At 35.3% G+C, this 17,838-nt stretch overlaps 1 protein-coding gene across 1 annotated transcript; it reads left to right on the top strand.

The window, feature by feature from the left end:
• Positions 1-3,678: 3,678 nt before the first annotated feature.
• On the top strand, positions 3,679-14,900 carry LOC144442401 (dynein light chain Tctex-type protein 2B-like). The gene is made up of 5 exons (XM_078131736.1): positions 3,679-3,859; positions 10,735-10,868; positions 12,772-12,841; positions 13,253-13,316; positions 13,582-14,900. The coding sequence occupies exons 1-5, from the start codon at positions 3,780-3,782 to the stop codon at positions 13,627-13,629; spliced, it is 396 nt and encodes a 131-aa protein (XP_077987862.1). The 5' UTR covers positions 3,679-3,779; the 3' UTR covers positions 13,630-14,900.
• The last annotated feature ends 2,938 nt before the right edge of the window (positions 14,901-17,838 follow it).

The raw sequence follows: 17,838 nt of genomic DNA, 5'->3' as shown, positions 1-17,838 counted from the left end.
ACAAGAGCAATCGGTGTGGTGGTTTATGAATTTAAGTTATCCATGCACGCGCGCGCACACACACACACACACACACACACACACACACACACACACACACACACACACACACACACACACACACACACACACACACACACATACACACACACACACACACACACACGGACAGACACACACGGACAGACACCACACCATGCCTATAGCACTACTGATCCTTGTTTTTTACATTTCAGGAATGCTAATCCATATATTTCACAACTGATATAAAGATACAATGATGTGGATGTCGTGTACAATTTTTAAAAATACCACCACTGTACAGTTTTTAAAAATGTTTATCCATATGCTAGTCCATGCTAACAATAGGTGTTCATTTGCTCAATGACTATCCAGTTGCCTATCCAACCATGTTGCTATCTTTGAAATATACGCGATCGTTTGGCTGTTGCTATGGGCATGGTCATGTTGCTAGATATATTTGCATACATTTATTGAATGTTTATTCATTTGTCTATTAATCCCTGTTGTTATCTTTGCAATATATGTGATCATTTGGCTGTTGCTCTGGGCATGGTCTTGTTGCTAGGCACATTTGCATACAGTTTTTTGAATGTTCATTTGTCTTTCAATTCCTGTTATCTTTGCAATATATGTGATCATTTGGCTGTTGCTATGGGCGTGGTCTTGTTGCTATGCAAATTTACAATTACATTTTTTGAATGTTCATTTGTCTTTCAATTCCTGTTATCTTTGCAATATACATGATTATTTGGTTGTTGCTATGGGCGTGGTCTTGTTGCTAGGCAAATTTATATATAACATTTTTTGAATGTTCAATTGTTTCTTAATCCCTGTTATCTTTGTGAAATACACAGCCATTTGGCTGTTGTTATGGGCATGGTCATGGTTGCTAGGGATATTTACATACTTTTTTGAATGTTTACTCACTTGCCTCTACCACATGATGTTGTTATTTCAGCAAAATATACTGCCATTTGGTTGTTGCTGAGGGCATGGGCATGGTTGCTTGGGCCAATTGCATCAAAATGTTTTGAAGAAAATCTGCAGAATAACACTTCTAGAAACATCTCACCAAATTTTAGTCTCATTGACAAAGTTATTTTTGAGATATAAATTTTTGACTAAAATTTACATTTTTATACCCAATTTGCATATCACTGATGAGATCATTATATGCTTCATCTATACTCCCCACATGCATCCCCATTAAATTTCATAATTTCACCGTGTTTCATCATTTGACATAACAGGTAAATCATTCCAGTGTTTCATCATTTGTAATGATAGATGCGACAATCAAGGACATATGTTTAAGATAATATGAATTCAATTTGTAATTCACCAAGTACAGAAGAGTGCTTACTACTTTCATCTCTCACATAAATACATTTACATTTTATGAATTATTAGTATTATTATTATAGTATAGGTTTCAAAAACCAAACATCTGCTTGCTATTGGAGCTCACTTGACGACCCCCCCCCCCCTCCTAAGTGCACTTACATTATGTCATTATATGAAACCCCTCCCACAATTCAAGCTGATGTATTACTTTGACCTCAACTAACTACATGTATGTACACTGTGTGCAATCCATGGCCATACATGTAATTGCTATCAACCTGTCATATTGTCAATTTGTTGATTTTTCAACATTTAAATCGAAAACAAGCATAAAGAACATAGAAGGTATCATGTACAGATGTATTGATAAATTCAATATTAATGAGCTTGTGTGTAAATAATATTCTGTTTCCTTCTTGTGTAGTAAAAACATAACCATGCCTTGGATATCAAGATTGGGATATAAAATAGATGTGGATGTAAATTTTAGTATGTAAATGAGATCTGATCATTACCATACTTAGCTTCTCCTGTTTTCTGGTTTTCATATTCAATAGTTGGAGATGAGAGATCAGAATCCGATCCTGAATGGTACTGTCGACCTATCTTGAGCACACTTAGATTATCATGAATTCCATAGTCGTCATATTTGTCCATTGCTACTGAATTCAAATGAGTTGTATTACAGCCTACAGAGGTCCTATTTGATGTAGGACATTGCTCACTAGACACTCTATGTAGTTGTTCCACTGCCCCTGCTGGCATGTTAGGTGACACTGACAACATACAAATGGTGGCGAATTGGTGAGATAATCCAAAATATACAGATGAATCAAATACAAGTCGAGTTGGCAGCCTGTACTGTCAATACAAGACGATGACTCATACCTCATTTTCATTTAATTCGCATTTATTATGAACTACAAGTCATAATGTTGAACGTTGGTGGCGTTTGTTATACTGACATTGAAAGTCACGCGACGAAAGCATATCGAAACTCAACACTATAGGGGTCTATGTTATGTTAGCACTAAGTCACTTCCCGTCTGTCTACGCTGTACACATGACACATGATAAAAATTTGTCTCACCACTTTCAAAGAACCACAATTACTGTGACAGCTATCTCTACAGCTTTTTTTCTAACTTAAATTGTGATCTTGTTCTTTCCTTTCTCTACCGTCTTTCAAGCGGTATGAAATTAGAACGACCAAATTCGTAACAATCGACTTTGTGTATAACTATGAACTATAAACAGTTTACATATCGATTTTACTTCTGTGTCTACGTTTGTGTACGTGACTCGATTTATAGAGCAAATGCCATTCTAGCGACTTCCTATTTTTTAAGTTGATGTCAGTCATCGAATACCCATAACACAAACAAACTCTTTCACTTCTTGTACCTATAAAAATCCACGGATACAGTGTGGTGCCCTTGCGAAAACGTGGTAGATCGCATCACCTCCCCCTTTACTACTGACATTAATTACGTACTTGTCGCGTCGACAGCAGTACCTGGTTTAAAAACAATCATACATTGAAAGCAATCACCAGTCTTCGTACCACGATTTGAAAATCGGCAATGGAAGGCGTAGCGTTTCTAGTTTGTCTACACAGTCTAAGTGAACACAAGTACTCACCTCATATTTAGTGCATACATATACAAGTCACAAGTTATATAAGTAAACAGAGCAATATCTCCCTTTCAACAGACGAGTGTGAAGCTACCATCATATTCATATTCATCTTCACTTTCAAAAGTTGACCTCTACGCTCAATATGAATATGATGATAGCCTCACACGTTCATCTTCAGATTCGAAGCCTTCCGATATCAAATGGGTACGAACGCGAAGGCGCGTTCGGCAAATCACATACTTCATTGGTAGGTTGAAATTATGCGATTGTAATTACTTTTCACTTAATTTGTATGGATTTGCATGCTATCATTTTATTTTTGGCAGAGTATTCAATTTGCACTATGAATTATTATTGTCATGGACCATTATTTTTTAACAGCAGCAAGTTCGAGTGTGTTGATGATAACCAACCGCCATATTACTTTCTGACCTCTAAGAGACCACCTGGATCACTCGTTAAAGTACGTCAACATTATTCATTCTTTGTGGTCACTCGTCCGCGTATTTCGTTCAATCCCATTTTCTTTTATTCGGTTTCCTTTCACAAATAGACAGCACTGTCAAGTTCAACTTTCGTCCAACAAACACGGACAAATGACCGAAAACACAATAACAAGAGGTGCATGTGTCTTTTGAGACCAGCCTAAGTGTTCAAATTGTTGTCTGTTGTCAAGGCGGCCATTAGAGTGTACATTGTGTGTTGTTGAACCGTTTGACGTAAAATCTAACATTCATATACTGGGAACTTCAAGAGATACACACACCTTCACAATGACGGAGGAAGAGCAAGTGGTGATAGAGGAACCCCAGGCTGAAAATACTTACACAATAAGGCCGAATTTTCTTCATAAGTAAGTTTCAATTATGGCGTCTACCAATGTGTATATCAATCATTATCACAGTCCTACTTGCAGACGCAAAGTGTGGACTCATTCCATATAGAACTTAGAAGGGACATGTCAGAATCGAGCCCTGACTCTGTCTGCAAGCAGCACTACCAATGCATTAAATAATTAGATTAGATGTATTAGTTTATTTCAGCAAATGAATAACAACGTCAACAGGACAGATATAGAAAATGAAACTACTAATTGGGTTGAGATTGTAATTTGTAGTATTGTACTTGGATACAAATTGGAAGACTCATCTCACAGTTCTAACACAGAGTTAGTGTGGTCTCTATGTGTAAATCGTAACGATACCGTATAGGAACTAGACTATACACAGAGTGTGCTTCCACAAGTGTTCAGCCTAGGTACAATGTAGTAGATTGTCGTGTCATCTGTTAGTAAGGCTGAAGATAGTGACTTTTTAGCTCCGCTGTCAGCGAAAGCTGAAAGCGTAGCTTTAGGTATAGGTGGGTATTGAGGTATAGAGAGTAGAGTGAATCATAGGTGTCCGTCAAACTTTTATATTTTTACTATCTACTCCATAAGTGACAGTCGGAATTCTTCGATATTTGGTGTGCATGTTCCCTGGGGGGAGGCTATTCAGATTTGTTCATGCCAAGTTGATCTGTGCCATTTTCAATTTTTTATGATTTTTTTTCATAAAATGTCATTTTCATCAACTCCTTGAAAACCTCTTATTAGATTGCTTTGATATCTGGTGTGTTGATGCGCAGGGGGTAGCTTACTCAGATTTGTTAATTTCAAGTCAGCACATCCTCATTTTTATTTTTTATGATTTTTTTTTTGTAATTTGAAAAGAAAATGAATATGTTAATGAGCATAATGACCGACGCCATATTGGAAATCAGTCGACGAGACTTTAAGTAAACTGCCACTTTTCAAAAGACACTATTGACGTCAAACAAGCAATGTAATACGTGCTATAGTAATAATTCTACGCATTGGGCACCCAAATGACAAGCGTTTGTTCGAAACAGGGTTGTAAACTTCAAATCCAATTCTGCACCCTTCTACATCATCAGCCAATCCGCAACATCCTCATTTGCATACTCTATCCTGATTCGACCAGAAGTTGAAGGTGACCTCATTCGACCGAGCGATTTTCCACAGCAAGTATCTTGAGTATCAACACAGGACGTTCTTAGTACTCACTAAAATCACACTTCAGACCCACTATAAAAGTGTGATGTTTTCAGATAACATGTAACTTGTGGTTAATTCTATATTGTCGTGCAATTTTGAATGACAGTGAACCAGAATTCAGACAACTTGCGTAAGGAAGGGCATGCCAGGCATGCGGTTGAAGTTTAAATATGGCCGACAGTTCACATTAAAGTTAAACGACATGAACGTGTCTTGCCTTTCCAAAATGCAAATATTTGGCAAGTTAGAATAATCAAAATAATTACAACTTTAATTTGGCTTCAGACTTTGCATTATGTTTTGCGTATCTTTCCCCGTTTTACATGTAAATCCGAAAAGGTTCTCTCTCATCATGTCATCAGTGTCAGTGATCATACCGCGCGGGGTAGTCCTCGGGTGCACGAGTCTGTATTACTGACTTGACTCTAAACACCGGAGGGGGAGGGACAATTGTCAGAATCGAGTCCCGAATTCCTCCGTATGCAAGCAGGACTACGTGCGGGGCTGCTTTGAGTACGAGCGAAGTGAGGCATGTTGAGGTATTTTGTTGAGAATTATAAATATTGCAGATGTCAAGTACAAAGTTTAAATAAAATGGAATGATGAAAAAAATGGCAGAGTCTGCTGACAGGCGTCGGTCACAAAAAACACTGTGAATTAAAATATCAGACGATGTACATGTATGTATTAATCGCCGACAATCCACCCGTATGCACGAGGGACTAACCCGGAAGCAAGTCGTTGTCAGCCATACGTTACAGTGGTAACATCGTCCGAGAAATCGCTGCGTTCAGAGTGTCATTATTCACAGAATTGTTGTTTTCGAGTGAAAACCCGTCTTGAATTGTATAACTCTAACAAATGAAGACATGTAAAGTTATATTTTGAAAGTTGTATAGCTAGTTTGAGACGATTTTCTCACGTACTATAGTACTATCGAGGCTAGCTGCAATAATTGTAGCGTCTTGTTGCGGTTTTGTGGGTTTTTTCGTCTGTTTTGGTGACTTTTTAAGTTTTTGTGTTTAACCCGCACCTAACGTGCGGGTTAAACACAAAAACTTAAAAAGTCACCAAAACAGACGAAAAAACCCACAAAACCGCAACAAGACGCTACAATTATTGCAGCTATATCGAGGCTTACTTGGAAGTAGTAGGACCTTCCAGTTCATCGGGAAGTTTAGCCAGTCCGATAATTCTTTCTGGTTTAGTTTACAACACTTTTGATCACGCAGATTTTGTTGTTGTGATGAAAAGAAATTAAAAAAAAGATCATTTCAACCATTTCGTTGTGTTTTCTTTGTGAAAGGTAACCGAACATGAACGAGTGTTACCACTGTAACGTATGGCTGAGAATGACTCTCTTCCGGGTACTTGAGATTGTCGCCGTACGGAAACTAAGATGGCGATTAATACATTTCTTCCCTATATATATCTACCACAACTAGAACAAGTTGAATGTTGTTGACTTTGTAAATTTGTTAGAAAATTGAAATTCAAATTGCCTCAAAATTATTTTAGATCCCTAGTTTATTTCATTCTTCATTAAAATTTTCCAGGGTTACAGCTGTAAGACACTGGAATTACTTATAGCCAACCTCAAAATCCTCTTTTTTTCTTTTTTTTGTGTGCATTTCCCAGTCATTTTTTTCTGAGATTTTGTGCAATTTTTCATAACAGTAGATTTTTGTTATAAAATGGTGACTATGGTATAAAAGTACAATACATTACCAACTTCTGTGTAAAATGTGTTTTATAGTGAGACATCATATGAAACCACTAACCACTTTATTGCATCACTAAAACAAAACTGCATAGTGACTCGAAGAGCTGAAGACCTGAACCACTTCTACATGTCACCAAAATAAAAAATTAAATTAAAAAAAAAACAGCGGAGCTATTCTGACCGATAGGTCGCTTGTTTATCTCTTGCAACAGATACATTACTCTAGTTCCTGATGACTGTTTTCTGATTTACAGTACGTTATCTTCATACATTACTGTTATATGTGAAGATTAACGTAGTGTAAATTGGAACACAGTCGTCAGGAACTAGACTATAAATACATGTACATGTCAAAGTGCTGCACTGAGTAAAGTTGTTTCCTTGGTGAGGCCTCAGACTTTGGAGCAAATTCTTAATGTTTAAAATTGTATCTTTCATCTATACATGTACATGTATGTAAGTGGGCATTTTCTGCTAGTAACTGTACTGTAGTTTATCATCAATGTTGATGGTATCCATACTGTACATTGTAATTGTTATGACATGAGTTTGGATTGTTATTAGGTTTTCATTTTGTAAATTATCAATGAAACAATCGCCAATCCTTATGGGACACATAGCCACCTCCAACGTCTGCCACTTTGGCTGACTGGAACACATAGCCATCACCAACTTCTGTCACTTTGACCAGCTAGGACACAAGGCCATCACCAACTTCTGCCATGGACCAGTCTTTCATACATGATTGAGTTTCAGCCACTAGTCACAAATTGTAGATTTTATTCTGTGGAGAGTCAGATTTTGTAGAAGTTTCTTGACACCCCCCCCCCCTCCCCCACCAATAGTAAGTAGCCAGCTGCAATGCCAGTACAATCAGGGGATATACATGTACATATATGATTTGTGATGTGAAGAAATCATGGATTCAGATTTATAAAGAAATTTGGTTTGCAAGGCTGTCACTCTATTGCTGAGTCTCTAATATCAATACCAAGTACATGTATTGTTATTAAATGGGTTGATGTCTGTTCAGTGAGAAAGCCCTTTCGAGTACTGTGCCTACTGGTACATGTATTTGTTACTTTGACTCTTGTTAGATAGTACACATATACAAATACATGTCTTAGTACCAAAATATGTAATAGTATTTGGCAAAAAACATTTATATATCACTGGTGACAATGAATTCATTTTTTGTTAAATATCAAAAAAAAAAAAAATTCATTTAAAAATCAAATTGCTTTCATGCCACACTTCTTTGTTCTAGAATCAAATAAAGATTGAAAAAGTAAGACTACTGGTATATTTCAACATAAAAACAAGCATTTGATAGTGTTTTATGGGAACAACGTGAAAAATAAACCAATACAAAAGTACAATGTACGATGTACAGATGTGTATGAACTAATTTATACAAACTAAAAAGGAGATAAATTACTGATGTATATTGGAATAAATAATTAAACATGCACATGTATGATGTATATAATTATCATCTTATCATTATACAATCTACTAGAAACTTATCAATGTACAATCTACTAGAAACTTATCAATGTACAATCTACTGGAAACTTATCAATGTACAATCCACTAGAAACTTATCAATGTACAATCTACTAGAAACTTATCAGTGTACAATATACTAGAAACTTATCAATGTACAATCTACTGGAAACTTATCAATGTACAATCTACTGGAAACTTATCAATGTACAATCTACTAGAAACTTATCAATGTACAATCTACTAGAAACTTATCAATGTACAATCTACTAGAAACTTATCAATGTACAATCCACTAGAAACTTATCAATGTACAATCTACTAGAAACTTATCAGTGTACAATCTACTAGAAACTTGTCAATGTACAATCTACTAGAAACTTATCAATGTACAATCTACTAGAAACTTATCAATGTACAATCCACTAGAAACTTATCAATGTACAATCCACTAGAAACTTATCAGTGTACAATCTACTAGAAACTTATCAGTGTACAATCTACTAGAAACTTATCAATGTACAATCCACTAGAAACTTATCAATGTACAATCTACTAGAAACTTATCAGTGTACAATCCACTAGAAACTTATCAATGTACAATCCACTAGAAACTTATCAATGTACAATCCACTAGAAACTTATCAATGTACAATCTACTAGAAACTTATCAGTGTACAATCTACTAGAAACTTATCAGTGTACAATCTACTAGAAACTTATCAATGTACAATCTACTAGAAACTTATCAATGTACAATCTACTGGAAACTTATCAATGTACAATCTACTAGAAACTTATCAATGTACAATCTACTAGAAACTTATCAATGTACAATCTACTGGAAACTTATCAATGTACAATCTACTAGAAACTTATCAATGTACAATCTACTGGAAACTTATCAATGTACAATCTACTAGAAACTTATCAATGTACAATCTACTGGAAACTTATCAATGTACAATCCACTAGAAACTTATCAATGTACAATCTACTAGAAACTTATCAATGTACAATCTACTAGAAACTTATCAATGTACAATCTACTAGAAACTTATCAATGTACAATCTACTGGAAACTTATCAATGTACAATCTACTAGAAACTTATCAATGTACAATCTACTGGAAACTTATCAATGTACAATCTACTGGAAACTTATCAATGTACAATCTACTGGAAACTTATCAATGTACAGTCTACTAGAAACTTATCAGTGTACAATCTACTGGAAACTTATCAATGTACAATCTACTGGAAACTTATCAATGTACAATCTACTGGAAACTTATCAATGTACAATCTACTGGAAACTTATCAGTGTACAATCTACTAGAAACTTGTCAATGTACAATCTACTAGAAACTTATCAGTGTACAATCTACTAGAAACTTGTCAATGTACAATCTACTAGAAACTTATCAGTGTACAATCTACTGGAAACTTATCAATGTACAATCTACTGGAAACTTATCAATGTACAATCTACTAGAAACTTATCAATGTACAATCTACTGGAAACTTATCAGTGTACAATCTACTAGAAACTTGTCAATGTACAATCTACTAGAAACTTATCAGTGTACAATCTACTGGAAACTTATCAGTGTACAATCTACTGGAAACTTGTCAATGTACAATCTACTGGAAACTTATCAATGTACAATCCACTAGAAACTTATCAATTCACAATCTACTGGAAACTTATCAATTCACAATCTACTGGAAACTTATCAATTCACAATCTACTGGAAACTTATCAATGTACAATCTACTAGAAACTTATCAGTGTACAATCCACTAGAAACTTATCAATGTACAATCTACTAGAAACTTATCAATGTACAATCTACTAGAAACTTATCAATGTACAATCTACTAGAAACTTATCAGTGTACAATCCACTAGAAACTTATCAATGTACAATCTACTAGAAACTTATCAATGTACAATCTACTAGAAACTTATCAATGTACAATCCACTAGAAACTTATCAATGTACAATCTACTAGAAACTTATCAATGTACAATCTACTAGAAACTTATCAATTCACAATCTACTGGAAACTTATCAATGTACAATCTACTGGAAACTTATCAATGTACAATCTACTAGAAACTTATTAATGTACAAGCTACATGTACTAGAAACTTGTCAATGTACAATCTACTAGAAACTTATCAATGTACAATCCACTAGAAACTTATCAATGTACAATCTACTAGAAACTTATCAATGTACAATCCACTAGAAACTTATCAATGTACAATCTACTAGAAACTTATCAATGTTTAATATACTAGAAGCCCATATTCACATTTTTATACATTTGTAAATTCCACAATTGTAAAGTTCTATACAAATTATAATGCATTTTGTCTAACTATAAATTGTTTGTCAATATTTATTATATCAACACTTTGTCACTATTTGTTGTAGGTTTCGACCAGTCATTGTTAAAGAAGTGATTCATACAGTGTTGCATGAAATGTTAAATGACAGACAGTATGATGGTGAAGAAACAACAAACTGGTGTAAAAGTATATCGGATGAAATCAAACAGAGATTGAAAGGTAAGAAAACCACAACACAATATACAAAGAAAGATATACATGTATGTCAGTACACATGTAGGTATATGTTACAATTGCCAAATCAAAAACCAAAGCCCTCCTAGCTCTAATAGAATCAATATTTGTAGTAATTTTTGTTCATATCATTAAGATGAAGTAACACTTACATGCAATGTGGTTTAGTGGGATGAAGTAACACTTCCAAACTGTGTAGTTTAGTGGGATGAAGTAACACTTCCATACAGTGTAGTTTAGTGAGATGAAGTAACACTTCCATACTGTGTAGTTTAGTGAGATGAAGTAACACTTACATACAGTGTAGTTTAGTTGGATGAAGTAACACTTACATACAGTGTAGTTTAGTGAGATGAAGTAATACTTACATACAATGTAGTTTAGTGGGATGAAGTAACACTTACATACAGTGTAGTTTAGTGGGATGAAGTAACACTCACATACAATGTAGTTTAGTGAGATGAAGTAACACATACAGTATAGTTTAGTGGGATGAAGTAACACTTACATACAGTGTAGTTTAGTGAGATGAAGTAACACTTACATACAGTGTAGTTTAGTGAGATGAAGTAACACTCACATGCAATGTGGTTTAGTGAGATGAAGTAACACTTACATACAGTGTAGTTTAGTGAGATGAAGTAACACTTCCATACTGTGTAGTTTAGTGAGATGAAGTAACACTTACATACAGTGTAGTTTAGTTGGATGAAGTAACACTTACATACAGTGTAGTTTAGTGAGATGAAGTAATACTTACATACAATGTAGTTTAGTGGGATGAAGTAACACTTACATACAGTGTAGTTTAGTGGGATGAAGTAACACTTACATACAGTGTAGTTTAGTGGGATGAAGTAACACTCACATACAATGTAGTTTAGTGAGATGAAGTAACACAGTATAGTTTAGTGGGATGAAGTAACACTTACATACAGTGTAGTTTAGTGAGATGAAGTAACACTTACATACAGTGTAGTTTAGTGAGATGAAGTAACACTTACATACAGTGTAGTTTAGTGAGATGAAGTAACACTTACATACAGTGTAGTTTAGTGAGATGAAGTAACACTTACATATAGTGTAGTTTAGTGAGAGGAAGTAACACTCACATACAATGTAGTTTAGTGGAATGAAGTAACACTTACATACAGTGTAGTTTAGTGGGATGAAGTAACACTCACATACAGTGTAGTTTAGTGGAATGAAGTAACACTTACATACAGTGTAGTTTAGTGAGATGAAGTAACACTTACATACAGTGTAGTTTAGTGAGATGAAGTAACACTTACATACAGTGTAGTTTTAGTGGAATGAAGTAACACTCACATACAGTGTAGTTTAGTGAGATGAAGTAACACTCACATACAGTGTAGTTTAGTGAGATGAAGTAACACTTACATACAGTGTAGTTTAGTGAGATGAAGTAACACTTACATACAGTGTAGTTTAGTGGGATGAAGTAACACTCACATACAATGTAGTTTAGTGAGATGAAGTAACACTCACATACAGTGTAGTTTAGTGAGATGAAGTAACACTCACATACAGTGTAGTTTAGTGAGATGAAGTAACACTCACATACAGTGTAGTTTAGTGAGATGAAGTAACACTTACATACAGTGTAGTTTAGTGAGATGAAGTAACACTTACATACAAAATGTACAATATGATGACATGAACACACTTGAAGTTAAAATTCTCCTGAATATTCTAACTCTACTACTCCTTTGAACTCTACATCATAGTTGAAACTGACAGTTTATAATTTCACTGATTGATTGATTGATTGATTGATTGATTGATTGATTGATTGATTGAATGAATAATTGATTGATTGATTGATTGATTGACTGATATGAACAATATCATTTTTTTTGTAATACAGATCAAGGGATGGAGAGGTATAAATACATTGTTCAAGTTGCAATAGGTGAACAAAGAGGTGAAGGTGTCAAGTGAGTAATACTTCAATTATTCCTCTAAATGTCTAAACAGTTATAAATGTAAATTAAATGACTGAATATACAAATCAAATGATGTAAGTTATGCACACCAAATGATGTCAGATATGCAAATCAAATGTCAGATATGCAAATCACGTGTTGTCATATATGCCAATTGCATGAAGTCAGATGCCGATTGCATGAAGTCAGATATGCCAATCAAATGATATCAGATATGCCAATAAAATGACATCAGTTATGCCAGTCGAATGACATGTATACAGGTGACTTGACTAGTGAATGTTACCTGCCAACAATAAGAATTATAAACATAGGTTAGACGTTAAGAAGAGAGATCTCCGTGGATATGTTTAATGTTGTATTCGTGTAGGCAAATTAAAAAATGTATTTGTCTTTTCACAGGATGGCATGTCGATGTTTTTGGGACTCTGACACAGACAATTATGCACAAGATATATTTATGAATGTAAGTATATATAACTAACATACATAATACATTTGTTAACAACTATAGTCAAATATGGTACTAAAAATGATTTTATGCAACGTTTTCAAAATGATGTATTCTGATTGCTTAAAATGTTTGCAAGAAAGGTTGACTTTTGATAAAGCCAAGCCTATACGAACAATTGTCAAATATTATATTGAGTTGAGACACCTGTAAATGTGTGTACAATTATTGACCAATGTATTATGCTGTTTCTTATTTCTTTTCTCTCATTTCTTTCCAGGATTCCTTATTTTGTGTAGCAGCAGCCTTTGGTGTATTTTATTATTAATTGGTCTGTAGGACAGCTGTATATATTTTAGTCATGGACAATACATGACTAGACTAGTCTTGACTAGACTTGGCTTATGCAGTACTGGTCAATATTGGCTTACTGACTTGGCTAGTGCAATATTGATCAATATTGCCCTACTAACTCGGCTAGTGCAATATTGGTCAGTATTGCTCGACTAACTTGGCTAGTGCAGTATTGGTCAATATTGCCCTACTAACTCGGCAAGTGCAGTATTGGTCAATATTGCCCTACTAACTCAGCTAGTGCAGTATTGGTCAATATTGCCCTACTGACTTGACTAGTGCAGTATTGGTCAATATTGCCCTACTGACTTGGCTTATGCAGTATTGGTCAATATTGGCCTACTGACTTGACTAGTGCAATATTGGTCAGTATTGCTCGACTAACTCGGCTAATGCAGTATTGGTCAATATTGCCCTACTAACTCGGCAAGTGCAGTATTGGTCAATATTGCCCTACTGACTCGGCTAGTGCAGTATTGGTCAATATTGCCCTACTAACTCAGCTAGTGCAGTATTGGTCACTATTGCCCTACTGACTTGACTAGTGCAGTATTGGTCAATATTGGCCTACTGACTTGACTAGTGCCAGATTGGTCAATATTGGCCTACTGACTTGACTTGTGCAGTACTAGTCAATATTGCCGTATTGACTTGACTAGTGCTGTACTGGTTAGTATTGCCCTATTGACTTGACTAGTGCAAGTGCAGTACTGGTCAATATTGCCCTATTGACTTGACTAGTGCCAGATTGGTCAATATTGGCCTTGTGACTTGGCAAGTACATTGCATGTACTGGTACATGTAGACTAGCTTTAATTCAGTCCAGTTCTTATATACGAAGCTGACATAAACATTTTACCAGCATCTGATGGCACCTAGAAATAGGTTATAACTACGCCAGCCTTATGTTCTGATCAAGCTAGTCATCATGACCTTACATTGTGTTTACACAGGGCTGTCAAATCAGAAACGAATTGTTAACCTGTACTTGATGTATATGAATATATTCCGATACCATGTTTGACTTCTACTTCAGTCTAGCCACAATACAGTGTATATGCATTTACCATTAGACTAGACATCAGTGTATAAAAAGTTTTACTCCACAGCATACTTAGTAATATGACAAATGCATACCTGTTTATGTAAATAAAATGTCTTTATACATAATATTGACCATTGTTTTTGCGATTTTCTCATTATTATGGGACAATTTTTTTGGCATTTAGGTTATGCTAATATATGTAGATGTAACATCTTCATTTTAAATTGATAAAATAAAATATCAAATGAAGTAGGTTTACTAATTTGTATGTGTGTAACTTTACATCAATCTTAAGCACAACTATAAACTAATAAGGCATGACAAAGTGTGTGTGTGTGTGTGTCTGTGTGTGTGTGTGTGTGTGTGTGTTTGTGTGTGTGTGTTTGTGTGTACTTTGCATTGCTATCAATCTGAGGACCAACATTTGAATACACAGCCGTCTTCCGGGGACCTGACCGAGTTCCGAGGTCTTATTTTGGGTCCTCAAAGTGAAACTGCTTTAATGAGTCTTCAAGACCCCTGGTTTTAATATGGTTCAATTTAACGCTAGTCCTCAGGTCGGCAGAATTGTCTGAAAATGTGTGAAAACATTCACACATTTTCATTTGGCACCTTTTTGATGTCATGTCGCCCTCTATTGGAGTGTGAAACTCAAATAAGTTGAAAAACGTATGCACACCACAAGAAATTTTCATACACACACACACACACACACACACACACACACACATATATATATATATATATAATATATATATATATATATATATATATATATATATATATATATATATATATATATATATACATATAATTTCATTCTTCTTTCGCCAAGTAGAGTGCTCGATCACCTTGGAGAGCTATCATACATAAAAATGAAAGAAGACGAGTCTGATATTACATAGTGGAATTACACTACGGACCGTTTCACCCGAAGGATCGTCAGGTGTAATAGTGTGGTTTAATAGTATTCGTTAGCTATACATCCTGCATTATGTACATAACTTGTGTGTGTTCACTGATGGCTGTGTGTACACAAAAAGATTGACAACAAAGGTTACGTATTATTAAGTAAGAACTTGTTAGCGTGCCGGCATTTACTGATTAATTCAGTTCTGCTGTTCAAGTTCGTTGATTTGTCGGCAGTTATAATAAAATATTTTTCCCAGAGGCATAGTTGACATCGTTTGGTAACGTTAGAGTATGAGGAAGCCTGCTTGAGAACTGACCAGTGTACGTCGTAATTAATGTTGCTGTCTTTTAGGTGCCAAATGTATTTACTGAGTGCAGTGTCTTTCTTCTTGTGATCAAGTTTAAATGAAGACTTGTGGTTGTTAAACCTGCTTTTGAATTCTGTGTCACTAACGCCTATGTATGATTTGTGATCTTGATTAGTGGTGACTGTTGCTTTGTAAACAACGCTTTTTATGAGGCATTTTCCTGCGAGAGGGCACTCCTTTGGTTTTCTGCAGTTACAGGTATTTTGTTGTGTTTGCTTAGCTTTTGAAAGTATGGCTTTATTATGACCGCTGATTAATTTACCCATGTTGTCCATGCAACTATAGCTCACTTTGGTATTATTACGGTTGAAGATTTTATGCAGTACACTGGATATAGGGAAATGCTTGTCGATGAGGTTGAGAAATTTTCTACCGATGTTTGTTGAAACGTGTTTACTGTAAGGTGGGTTGAACCAAGTTATATTACGGCTGCGATTCCGCTTGTGTTGAGTGTGTCTTGTTTGGTCAAATTTGAGGGTGTGATTATATCCTGCTTCATTGAGTGCATCTTGGTAGGATGATGTAGTGGCGTCGAATAGTTGTTCATCACTGGAAATGTTGGATAGTCGTTGGTTTACCGAGCTGGGTATGGTCTTAATTATGGCTTTAGGATGGTTTGATTTCTTGTTGACGTAGTGGGTGGTGTTATTTGGTTTTGTGTACGGTCGGTATGACTCGTCACGCAAGTTGAAAGTGACATCAAGGAAGTTGACAATTTTGATACCTTGGTCGGTGGTGATTCTAAGGCCGAGTTTCTTAAATTCTGAAGTTAGCTGCTTGGCTACTTTGTTGGCTTTCGATGGTGAATGGTTACGGAGTACAGCTAGGCCATCATCCCTGTATAATCCTACCTCATTATCAAACATATGTTTGACTTTACTAAGTAAGTAGGTGCCTATAAGTTCGCAAGTTTCTGCTCCGTCATAGCAGCCCATAGTAATATCAAATAGGTAGGGCGGGTTAGACTTGTGCCATGGTGAATCATCGTGGAAAAGTAGGGTTTTCTTTGTATGCATAATTATTTCCTTTTCTTCGTTCTTGATATCTGTAAAATTTGATGCGAAGTCAAGTGCTTCATGTAGAAGTTTCTGGGTGATTGATGGGTAGAATTCAACTACATCAAACGTGAGGAAAGAGCATGATTGCTTATTGGTAATAGATGTGAACCATTCAATGACAGAATTAGTGTTTTTCCATTGATAGGTATTAGTGGCCTTGATAATGTCCTTGTTAATGCGGTCGAGTATGGTTTTACTTACAATTCCGATTTCACTTTTTGCGGGGTTGATTAGTCTACATTGAACGTGGTTGGGAAAGTTATCTTTATGGTCCTTGATTGTAATGAATGCTGGTTTCTGCGCAAGTGTTTCAATTCTATCATCCAGTTGAAGTTTCTCTGCGATACATTTTGCTTCGGCATTGATTTGTCCGGTTTATGAAGTGGAAGTCCTCCTGTATTTCGCTGTGGTATTGTCTTTTAACAGTTTTTTGTATTCTTCCTTCTGTAACTTGTAATGATTGTTAGTTTTGTCGGCTGGGATAAACATGTTTTCAGACTGTTTGATACATTTAGCATCTTTGCGTAGCTTATTTAAAAATTGACATTTGATGTTCCTTAATTTTATGTTCTCGATAACATGTAGCAGATCTTCTTCAAACTTAATCATTTCATCAATCTGGATTTAAATAAGCTACGCAAAGATGCTAAATGTATCAAACAGTCTGAAAACATGTTTATCCCAGCCGACAAAACTAACAATCATTACAAGTTACAGAAGGAAGAATACAAAAAACTGTTAAAAGACAATACCACAGCGAAATACAGGAGGACTTCCACTTCATAAACCGGACAAATCAA

The sequence above is a fragment of the Glandiceps talaboti genome, chromosome 11 (genome assembly GCF_964340395.1).
Source record: "Glandiceps talaboti chromosome 11, keGlaTala1.1, whole genome shotgun sequence".
NCBI classification, from domain to species: Eukaryota; Metazoa; Hemichordata; class Enteropneusta; family Spengelidae; genus Glandiceps; species Glandiceps talaboti.
This window is presented reverse-complemented; position numbering and strand designations above follow the sequence as displayed.

What these genes read in the sequence shown, in the direction of transcription:
- LOC144442401 (XM_078131736.1), top strand. Translation starts at nt 3,780, where the DNA reads ATGACGGAGGAAGAGCAAGTGGTGATAGAGGAACCCCAGGCTGAAAAT. An exon ending in AATCAAACAGAGATTGAAAG is followed by an intron (nt 10,869 to 12,771) that starts GTAAGAAAACCA and finishes TTTGTAATACAG; the next exon opens with ATCAAGGGATGGAGAGGTAT. An exon ending in CACAAGATATATTTATGAAT is followed by an intron (nt 13,317 to 13,581) that starts GTAAGTATATAT and finishes ATTTCTTTCCAG; the next exon opens with GATTCCTTATTTTGTGTAGC.